This window comes from Enhydra lutris, unplaced genomic scaffold (genome assembly GCF_002288905.1).
Source record: "Enhydra lutris kenyoni isolate GAN:26980312 unplaced genomic scaffold, ASM228890v2 scaffoldscaffold43, whole genome shotgun sequence".
Taxonomy (NCBI): Eukaryota; Metazoa; Chordata; class Mammalia; order Carnivora; family Mustelidae; genus Enhydra; species Enhydra lutris.
In genome coordinates this window covers 14,363,023-14,374,373 of record NW_019154127.1, presented here as the reverse complement: position 1 = coordinate 14,374,373, position 11,351 = coordinate 14,363,023, and the positions used below count along the sequence as shown (strand labels likewise).

Below are 11,351 nucleotides of genomic sequence, written 5' to 3'. Positions count from 1 at the left end.
GCCCTGCCCCCGCCCCTGTCCCCGTCCCCGTCCGCGACCGCCGGGCTCCATGTCCGCCTTTCATCCAGGGTCCTGTCCCGGTCCCGTCCAGGCCGCCGTCCTCCGTCCCCGGTCCCGCCCCCGCGCGGTCCCCCGAGCGGACCTTCCCGAGGCCCGGCCAGTGTGATGCAACAGGCGGCCGACACACCGTCTCCGGGCGCCGCGGCTCCGGGTTTTCCGGGACACCCGGCCGACGGGAGGCGGATCGCCGCACGCGACCCGGACCCCCAGAGCGGCCGAGGCCCTGACGGTAGATGGGGACCCGGGACCCCGACGCCCGGACGTCCCCGACGCCGCACCTGCGCCGCTGCCCTCGGCAACCTCGCCACTGCGCAGGCGCCCCCCGCGCCCCGGAAGGGTTTCCGGCCCCGGCGGCGACCCGGAAGCAGCCCGCGGCGGGCGGGAGGGGACCTGCGCTTAGGAGGCGAGGCGGACGGCACGGCTGTTGCCGGGACGATGGCGGGGACGGCGCTCAAGAGGCTGATGGCCGAGTACAAACGTGAGTGAGGGGCCCGCGCGCCTTCTCCCGCCCTCACCCCTGGCCCCGCACCCCTCGTCCGTGGACCCCGCGTCCCGCGCCCCCGACTCCCGCCCTCACCCCTGACCCCGCGCCCCCTCCTCCCTCCCTCACCCCTGACCCCGCGCCCCTCCCCCCCTCCTCCCTCCCACATCCGCGGCCCTGCGTCCCCTCCTCCGGCCCCGGTTCCCGGCTGTGGCCCGACGGGCTGGGCGCGGGCGGAGCTGGGGGCGACCGGGAGGTACTGGATTGCTGAACCCCTGAGTCATGCCGCCCTTTGGCCACCGGGAGCGGGGAGTTCCGTTCCCGCAAGTCGTGGGCGGTGGCCGAGTCTCCGCGCGTCCTGTGCCGGCGCCGCCGGCTGCGCACGGTGAGCATCGCTGCAAGAGTGCAGTTGGGGGGCTGCGTCCGTGTCTGCGTCCATGTCTGTGTCCCTGTCTGCATGTGTCCGTGTCTACGTGCGTCCGTGTCTGCGTGTGTCCGTGTCTACGTGTGTCTGTGTCCCTGTCTGCATGTGTCCGTGTCCATGTCTACGTGCGTCCGTGTCTGCGTGTGTCCGTGTACGTGTGTCTGTGTCTGCGTCCGTGTCTGCATCCATGTCTGCGTCCATGTCTGTGTCCGTGTCTGCGTGTGTCTGTGTCTGCATCCGCGTCCGTGTCTGCGGGTGTCCGTGTCTGCATGTGCCCATGTCCGTGTCTGCGTCCGTGTCTCCGTCCGTGTTTGCGTGTCCGTGTCTGCGTGTATCTGTGTCTTCGTGTGTCTGTGTCCGTGTCTGTGTCCATGTCTGTGTCTGTGTCCATGTCTTCCTGTGTCTGTGTCTGCGTCCGTGTCTCTGTCTGCGTCAGTGTCTGTGTCCGTGTCTGCGTCTGTGTCTGCGTCTGGCTCCTGTCATGTGGAGCCCTGCACCCACGCCACGGGGGAGCCCGTGGGGAAGTGGGGAAACCGACGGGGCGCCCATAGGTTGAGACCAAAGCTGCAGCCGGAGGAAAAGCGCCTTGTGATGTTTTGGCAGCGGCAGGTCAGATTTGGGCTTTGTTCTGAGGGAGCGGTGTGTCGTTCTTCCGGGGGTGCTCGGAGACCCGGGCGCTTGCTGAGCCGGGGAAGTGTCTGATGTCTGGGAGAGCAAAGCGGAACCAAGAAGCGGGAACATTCCGTGTCCTGCCTCTTTCCAGCGGAGCGCTCCCGCGGAAGAGCTGGCAGAAGTCACGGCCCCAGCAGGTGTGTGGAACGTGTCCTCAGCTGCTGCTGGACACAGGCCACAGCCCGCCTGGGGCGGAGAGCAGGGCCTCCACAGCCACCGTCAGGGGGTGCACCTGCTGCTGCTTAGCAGCTCGTGGCCCAGCGTGGCCTTCACCTCTGCCTCGGCTGCTCTGGGAGGATTCGTTGGGTGGCTCTCGGTTCTCCAGGCTGTTGCTGCGATGACCCGGAGGACGCCTTCAGAAGGTTGGAAATGAGCCAGAGTAACTGGTGAATGTGCGGGGAGCCCAGTGCCCTAACCAGCTGGCCCTGCGCAGGGAGAGCCCGCGTGTGGCTGCCCCAGGCCAGCGGGGGGGGCAGAGGTGGGCTCATTAGGATACGGGTTTCCTTACTGCTGCCGGCCCTGTCCTCTGCTGTGGGAGCGTGCTCGGGGGACAGAGTGGGAACAGAGGGTTGGGTGGGAGCGGGACGCTGCTGCCTCTGCCTCCTCGTGGGCAGCCCGGCTGGGGTGGTGCGCGCAGGGACGCCTGTCGTTCTTGCCGTGCTGGTCGGTGTTTCTCAATTTGCTTTAGTCCGCTCAGTCCCAGTTCTGGGCTGCAACGAGCATCACTGTCTCCGGTCTGTAGGAAGGGATCGGTGGAGCCTGTGCGGGGGGTGAGGTTCAGGCTGCTGCTCTGACCCCGTCTCTGCACTGTTGAGCTTGTATTTGCTGAGGATAGTTGCATTAGGAAAGATTATTTTTGCTTTTACTGGGTTTACAAAAACCTCATCCGTTATTTCAACACTCCCGTCATTTGCAGTAATGAAATGCAAGTAACACTTGACTTCCAAAGTTGTACCACATGTGTTTTTCTGTGTTCATGTGACGTCTCGGGGTAGTTGTGGAAGCCGGAACCCCGCCGGCGTCTCCGTAGGCTCCCTTGCCCTGCTCCACCCGCCAGACCCAAGTCTAGCTCTGCGGGGGGCACTCTGGAGGTGTGGCTTGGAGGTTACCGAGTAGCCTACTTACAGGTCGGGAGATTAACCTGGATTATTGGGGTACAACCCAATAATCCCCCAAAACTGTAGAGGAAGGAGGAGGGGTGAGGCGGGAGGGGAGGTTCGGGAAATTCAAAGCAGGAAGAGGACTCCCCCTGCCGTGGCTGGCGTGGAAGATGCGCGGGAGGCCAGGAACCGAGGAACGGGGGTGGCCCTTAGGACCTAGGACTGATCCCTGGGGACCCTCTGTCCTACAGCCGCAGGGACCTGAGTTCTCCTAAGAACCTGAGTGTATTTGGGGTGGCACCCTGCCAGGTAGCCCTACCTTGACGCTGTCCCGTGAGACTCTAAGCAGAGAACCACCTGTCCCTTGTGACACACACAAACTGGGATGTCATCCGTAGGTGGTTTGCTGTTTTTTATTTTTTTAAGGTTTTTATTTATTTATTTGAGAGAGAGAGCAAGAGTGGGGTCGGGGCGAGGGGGGAGGGGCAGAGGGAGAGGGAGAAGCATACTCCCCCCCAGAACAGGGAGCCCGAGTGGGACTTGATCCCGGGACCCTGAGACCATGACCTGAGCCGAATTCACTGATTCAGCCACTCAGGCGCCCCGAGTGAGTGCTGTTCTAAGCCATTGAGTTTGTGGTGACATCGGAGGAAAACGAATACAGTATGTCACCGAGGGGAGTTCTGTTGTTGCTGTATCTAGAAACATCATAAAATTCCAGTTAGCCTCATCTTTTGTGGATTAGCGTCTCGTTTGTCTCACCACACTTGAGGGTGGCGCGTCCGTCGTGCGAGTGGACTTTGTAGAACCAGCCTCTCTGTGACGTGAGGTTTCAGAAGGTGATTGTGAGAGGGCTCAGGCGTACTTTTTCGTATTTGGGAATAGTCCCAGAGCTGCAGAAATCTGTGGGCTGTAGAACCTTGGATGGGGTTCTGTTCGGCCCCCAGTTTTCCCATCATGCAGGAAATTGAATCAGAGGCAGAATGCTTTGCCTCGGTGCTTACAACCAGAAAAAGGAGAGTCAGAAAAAGAACCCAGATTTTTTTCTTTTGTATTTTTAAAATTTGTTTTATTTTTATTTTTAAAGTAAGCTCCACACCCAGCCTGACGAAGACTCGAGCTGAGATCACGGGGTAGACACTCAGCTTACGGAGCCACCAGGTGCCCCAGATCCCATGTGGATCTTTTTTATGTTTTATTGTCACACTTCCAGCCTTCCTGACGAGTGTGAGAAGTGGACTCAGGTATTGTGTTTTGGGGTCTCCTTAGCAAAGTAGCGCTGGCCGAGTGCCTTCACGAAGCAGGAATTCGTTCTGCGGCTCTTCTGGAGGCCCGAAGGCCCAGACCAAGGTGTCGGCAGGGTCACGCTCTGCAGGCGTTAGGGGGTCCTTCCCGGCCTCCGGCAGCTTCTGGTGGCTGCCAGGAGCCCTTGCTGCTCCTTGCTGTGGCAGCGTAACTCCCATCTCTGCCTGTCTTCGCGTGGCTGTCTTCCCTCTTAGGGAGCTGCCAGGCATCGGCTTAGGAACCCCCTCATCCAGTGGGACCCTCCCTCAGCAGGATCACCATCACACAAGGTCGCAGTCACAGACTCTGGGGGATGTGCTTCGCCTGGGACGTACTGAATAAGAACTGCAAACTTGAACGTGGAGAACTGAACGCCTGCCCTGGCCGCACCAGTCCCCCTGTGTCGGGCCGGCAGCCCCCTTCTTCCATGTTTTTTGGGCCCAAAACCTTAGATTCACCCTTAATGACTCCTTTTGTTTTCTTTTCCCGTGGAACCTGTTGTCCGACCTTCAGGCTTTATCTGGGGTCCCACGCTGGGCCCAGCCGCTCAACTGTGGCCTGCGTTACAGCCAGGATAGTCCTGAAGGGTCTTCTCTTCTGCCCTTGCCCTGCTTTGTTCTCCACACAGCGGGAGGAGAGCCCCTTCCAGCTTGTCAGCTCACGTCCCTCTGCCCAGCGCCTTCTGTTGCTGTGAGAACCAAAGGCCTTGCAGTGAGCCCTGCCTCTCTGACCTTTTCTGACCCTGGTGTCCTTACTCCGCCGGCCGCCTCTTGGGCACCCCTCTCCCCTGGGCATCAGCACTTCCTTCCCCTGGATACCCTGCTCCCCTGCAGAAGCCTTCCCTGAACCCCCAGACTCCCATCTGTCCCTCCGGTCACTGTCCTTTCTCCCTGGCAGTATCCCTTTTGAACTTTTCAAAAACACTTCTGTGTTGTGAAGTGTATTGTACATGTGAAGGTAAATGGGTCTGTTCAGATGGAAAATGAAACGGACATCTGCACACAGGGCACCCACCCTAAGAAGCAGCGTTAGCGGCAACTGGAAATCTTTGTGCTGCCGCCCCCCCCCACCCCTGCAGGTTACTGCCGAAGTCTAGTAACGGGCTCCTTTCCTTTTCTTTGTAGTTTACTGCTTAATGGGCTTCCAGGCAACATGCTGTCCGTTTTTGCCTGCTGTTGTTTTAATAATTGAGATGGAATCGTGCAGTGTGTGTTCTAAGCACGGATTCTGAGAGTTAGGCCTGTCCTAGCCTACAGCTGTGGTTCCTTTTCACTGCCGGGTGGTGGTCTAGGTCGTGAAGAAGCCGGAATTCACGCCGTCCTTTATGGGTGCGCGTTTGGGTTGTTTCCAGTTTTCATTTATATGTGTGTGTGTGTGTGTGTATGTGTATACATGTGTCTATATGTATATGTGCGTATATGTGTATGTGTGTATATGATGCTGGTGTGGCCATGGCCGATGCGTTTGTGCAAAGTCTGTATCCGGGGCATAAGACAGCCATGGAGCTCGTAATCCACGTAATCCGCGTTCCTGGCTCGTGCCAGCCTGGTTCCCTGTGTGCTTGTCACTGTGCACATTGCCTTGAATGCTCCCTGACGCCTTGGTGAGACGTGGTCTGCGGTGGGCACGGCCGTGTCTAAGGACATGGTCCCTTGTGGTTTTGTGTGCTGTGATGAAAGTTGAGCATCCTGTCACGTTTGTAGGTGGCTTATGTGTTTTCCTTTGTGAAATGTCCATTTTGTCTTTTACCAAATTCCCACAGAGTGGTTTGTCGTTTTCTTATTGATTCGTAGGTGTTCTTCGCATGTTCTCTATTCCTTTACCTGTCCCTGGCCCGTTGTTGGTTACGTATGTTGTAAGTGTTTTATCCGTTTGTTCTTTGTCTTCATTCAGCCTTTGTGGTGTCTTTCTCCCCAGCCGTCTTTTTTTTCTTTTTAAAGCTGTTTCATTAAGGTTTAACTTACACACAACACATTAATATACTCAAAGTTTAAAGTGCGATGAGTTTTGGGGACGCACACACCGCTGAAGCCCTGGCCACAGTCAGGATGAGGGGCATGCCCACTGCCCCAGAAGTGTCGTCCTGCTTCTGGATCCAGCTCTCCTGTGCCTTCCTGTGTCCCCAGGCCCCGGACCGCGGGTAACGACCGACGCATCTGCTCTGAGTCACTGTAGATTGTCTTGTCTTTTCTTTCGTTGGGATGTTTTCATCCAGAGCAACTCTGTAGCCATCCGTCCTCCGAGTTGTGGCCTTTCCGCTGCAGGGTGACCGTCCTCTGTCTGCATGGACCAGAGCGTGTTCCTGCATTCGGTGGACCTTTGGGCGCTTTCTAGTTCTTGGTTAATATAAATAATCCTCCAGCAGCACTGGTGTCTTTCCGTGGACAGACACGTTCATCTCTTGGGCAAATGCGTGGCTCACCTGTGAGGTTAATGTTTGATTTTTAAAGAAACAGCTAAACTGTTTTCCCGAGTGCTTGTACAGTTTTACATTTCTGCCGTCAGTGTATCAAAGAGTTCTGGTGGCTCCACTGCCTTGTCCATGCTTGGTGTGATGGGGTTTTAAATGTTTAGTCATTCTGTTCAGTGTGTACTGGTCTCTCCTTGTAGTTTTACATTTTTTTAATTTTTAAGACATCTTAACGTATTCTACCACTTTCTGTGCTTGTTTTTTAAATTAAGTTTTAAATTCAATTTATTAAAAAAAAAAAAAAAAAAAGAACCCCAAACCAGAACAATTCACTCATTTCCGCCGCGCCCCCCAGCTCCTCTGCCTCTGGCAACCACCCGTCTGTACTTTGTATCTATGACCTTTTTTCTTGTACACATTGTAGCCTCCACGTGTGGGAGATGCTGGGTGTTCTTACTTCACTTAGCTTGATGTCCTCCAGGTCTGTCCGTGTTGCTGAAAATTGCAACAGTTTTTCCCCCCCTCCCCAAATACTCCATTGCATACAAGCTTACCTTGGCGATCTTGTGGGTTGAGTTTCAGACCACAGGAAAGTGAGTATTACAGGCAAGCTGGCCACGTGGATTTTTTGGTTTCCTGGTACATGTAAAAGTTGTGTTTACACTATGTGATTGCGTAACAGCATTGTGTCTGAAAAGTGTACTCACCTGTGTTTTCCCCATTGTGTATTCTTGGCTCCTTTGTTCTAAGTTAATAGACCATATGTGTGGATTTATTTCTGGGTTATTTTGTTCCACTAATCTAAGTATCTGCTTTTATGCCAGTTCTCAGTGTTTTAACTACTGTAGCTTTGTGATATAGTTTGGAATCAAAGAGCGTCATGCTTCCAGCTTTGTTCTTTCTCAAGTTTGCTTTGGCTACTCTGGGTCTTTGGTGGTTCCATACAATTTTAGGCATGCTCTATTTTTTGAAAAGTGCCATTGTAATTTTGATAGAGATTGCACTGAATCTGTATGTTGCTTTGTGTAGTATGGATATTTTAATAATTTAATTATTCCAATCCATGAGCATAGGCTATCTTTCCATTTCAGTCTTTCGTTAATGTCTTGTAGTTTTTTTTTTTTTTTTTAAAGATTTTATTTTTATTTATTTGTCACAGAGAGAGAGAGCGCACAAGCAGGGGGGAATGGCAGGCAGAGGCAGAGGGAGAGGGAGAAGTGGGCTCCCCACGGATCAAGGAGCCTGATGCGGGACTCAACCCCAGGACCCCAGGATCGTGACCTGAGCTAAAGGCAGATGCTTAACCAATTGAGCCACCCAGGTGCCCCAGTGTGTTGTAGTTTTCAATATACAGGTCTTTCACCTCCTTGGTTAAGTTTATTCCTAGGTATTTTATTCATTTTTATGCAGTTATAAATGGGATTCTTAATTCCTTTTTTTGATAGTTCACTATTAATGTATAGAAACACAACGGATTTTTGTGTTTTGATTTGTTTGTATCCTGCAAGTTTACCGAATTTGTTTATTCTAACAGTTTTTTGATGGAGTCTCTATTTTATGTATAATGTCATGTACGCTGTAGATAGTGACAGTTTTAATTCTTCCTTTCCAATTTGGATGTGTTTTCTTTCTTTTTCTTGCCTAAAGGGCAAGGATTTTGACTACTGTGTTGAATAAGAGTGGTAAGAAGAGGTATCCTTATCTTGTTCCTGATCTTAGAGGAAAACCTTCCAGTTTTTCACCATCGAGTCCGGTGTTGGCTGTGGGATTTCATATATGGCTTTCGTTATGTTGAGTTGTGTTCCATTTCCACCTGCTTTGCTGAGAGTTATACACGGATGTTGAAGTTTATCAGATGCTTTTCTGCACCTGATGAGATAATCATATAATTTTTATCCTTCATTTTGTTAATGTGGTCTGTCATATTGACTCATTTGCAGATGTTGAACCATTCTTGCCTTCCTGGAATAAATGTCATTTGATCATGCTCTATGATCCTCTTACTATATGTTGAATTTGGTTTGCTAATATTTTCTTGGGGATTTTTGCATCTGTGTTCACCAGGGATATTGGCCTATAGTTTTCTTGTGACATTCTTGTCTGGTTTTGGTATTATGGTGAAACTGGCTTTGTAAAATGTTCCCTCCACATCTATTTTTTGTTTGTTTGTTTGTTTGCTTTGTTTTTGTTTTGGAAGAGTTTGAGAGAAGAACTGGTATTAATTAATTCTTTGAATGTTGGGGTAGAATTCACCAGTGAAACCATCTGGTCCTGGACTTGGGTGTGTTGGGAGGTTTCTGATTACTGATTCAGTCTCCTGACCAGTCATCCGTGTGTTCGGATTTTCTCTTTCATCATGCTTCACTCTTGGGAGGTTGTGTATTCCTAAGAATTCATCCATCTCTTCTAGGTGCAGTTTGTTGGCCGGCAGTCGTCCGTGGTAGTCTCTTGTGATCCCTTGTATTTCTGTGGTGTCAGCTGGAAGGTTTTCCTCTAAGATCAGGAACAAGATAAGGATACCTCTTCTTACCACTCTTATTCAACACAGTAGTCAAAATCCTTGCCCTTTAGGCAAGAAAAAGAAAGAAAACACATCCAAATTGGAAAGGAAGAATTAAAACTGTCACTATCTACAGCGTACATGACATTATACATAAAATAGAGACTCCATCAAAAAACTGTTAGAATAAACAGATTCGGTAAAGTTGCAGGATACAAACAAATCAATACACAAAAATCTGTTGTGTTTCTATAGATTAATACATACATCTCTTTCATTTCTACTTTTATGGTTTGAGTCTTCTCTTCATTTAATGAGGTGAGTCTAGCTAGAGGTGTGTCGATTTTATCTTTTGAAGAACCAGCTCTTAGTTTCATCATTTCTGTTGTCTTCTTACTGTATTTCATTTATTTCTATTCTAATGTTTGTTCCTTCCTTCCTTCTGCTAACTTTGGGCTTCACTTGTTCTTTTTCTGGTTTCTTGAGGTGTAAAGTAGGTGCTTTATTTGAGATTTTTCCTGTTTCTTGACATAGGAATTTTCACTATGAACTTCTCTTTTAGAACTGCTTTTGCTGCATCTCATTAATTTTATTATATTTCATTTTCTTTGTTTTAATTTTATGTCTCCAGGTATCTTTTAAAATTTTTCTTTTGATTTCTTTATTGACTCGTTGGTTTTTCAGTAGCATGTTGTGAATATCCCAGTGTTCTTCATGTAACTAATCTCTGGTTTCACATAATTGTGATCAGAAAAGATGCTTCATATGATTTCACTCCTCTTAAATTTGTTAAGACTTATTCTGTGGCCTAACATGTAAATTGTCCTGGAGAATGTTCCCCTTGCACGTAAGAAGAATGTGTCTTCTGCTGCTTTTGAATGGAATGCTCTGTAAATACCTGTCGAGCCCATCTGATCTAATGTGTTTTTTTTTTTAATTTTATTTATTTATTTCACAGAGAGAGATCACAAGTAGGCAGAGAGGCAGGCAGAGAGAGAGATAGAGGAGGAAGCAGGTTCTCCGCCGAGCAGAGAGCCCGATGCAGGACTCGATCCCAGGACTCTGAGATCATGACCCGAGCCGAAGGCAGAGGCTTAACCCACTGAGCCACCCAGGCGCCCTTGATCTAATGTGTTATTTAAGGCCAGTGTTTTCTTACTGATTTTCTGTATGTAAGTGGGGTATTAAAATCCCCTGCTACTAGTGTATTACTGTCTGTCTCTCATTAGGTCTCTTAAAATTTGCTTTATATATTCAGGGGCTCCTGTGTTGGGTGCTTAAATATTTACAAATACTACATTTTCTTGTGGATCGACTCCTTTATCGTTATGTAATTCCTTTCTTTATCTCTTGTTACGGTCTCTGTTTTAAAGTCTGTTTTGTCTGGTAGAAGTATAGCTGCTCCAGATTTCTTTTGGTTTCCATTTGCATGGAATGTCTTTTTTTATCCCTTCACTTGTAGTGTGTGCGTCCTGACATCTCAAGCGCGTCTCTTGTAAGCAGTATAGGGATGGGTCTTGAATTTTTTTTTTTTTAAAGATTTTATTTATTTATGTGACAGAGACAGACACAGTAAGAGAGGGAACACAAGCAAGGGGAGTGGGAGAGGGAGAAGCAGGCTTCCCGTCGAGCAGAGAGCCCGATGTGGGGCTCGATCCCAGGACCCTGGGATCATAGACCCGAGCCAAAGGCAGATGCTTAAGGACTGAGCCACCCAGGAGCCCCGGCTCTTGAATTTTACCCGTTCAGCCGCTCCTGTCTTTTGATTGGAGAGTTTAGTCCACTTACATTTGAAGTAATTACTGAGAGGGCATGTGATTGTTGCCATTTTTGTTGTTTTCTGACAGGTTTTTTTTTTTTTTTTTTAATTTTATTTATTTGACGGAGAGCAAGCACAAGCAGGGAAGCAGCAGGCAGAGGGGGAAGCAGGCTCCCCACTGAGCGGGGAGCCCGATGCGGGGCTCGATCCCAGGACCCTGGGATGATGACCTGAGCCGAAGGCAGACACTTAACCCATTGAGCCACCCAGGCGCCCCTTCTCACATTTCTTGTAGCTCCTCTCTGTTCCTTTCTTCTTCTCTGCTTTCTTCTTTGTGGTTTGATGACTTTCTCAGGCGGTGTGCTGTATTTCTTTATCTTTTGTAGGTTTGCCCCAGGTTTTTGCTTTGTGGCTAGCTACCATGAGGCTTACGTATAACAACTTATGTTTGTAACAGTCTATTTTAAGTTGATAATAATTTAAGTTCCTAAAGCTCAACATTTTTACTCTCCCTCACCCCCACATTTGATGTTTTGATGTCCCACTGTACATTCTTTTATCTGTGTTCTTTAATTATTATAATCATAGTTATTTTTTACTTCCTATGTCTTTTAACCTTCATCCTAGCTTTTTAAGTGCTTAACCCACTACTTTTACTATA

The 11,351-nt window shown here is 49.9% G+C and overlaps 1 protein-coding gene across 2 annotated transcripts in view; it reads left to right on the top strand.

The window, feature by feature from the left end:
- The first annotated feature begins 432 nt into the window (after positions 1-432).
- Positions 433-11,351, top strand: part of LOC111155706 (ubiquitin conjugating enzyme E2 G2) — a 35,231-nt gene continuing 24,312 nt past the window's right edge. The window contains exon 1 of one of the 2 annotated variants that reach the window (XM_022516022.1): positions 433-538. In XM_022516022.1, coding sequence (XP_022371730.1) covers positions 496-538 — 43 coding nt within the window. In that variant the 5' untranslated portion in view covers positions 433-495. Of the gene's footprint in view, positions 539-706; positions 927-11,351 lie in introns of those variants that run through there. The other variant, XM_022516021.1, reaches the window with a different exon arrangement.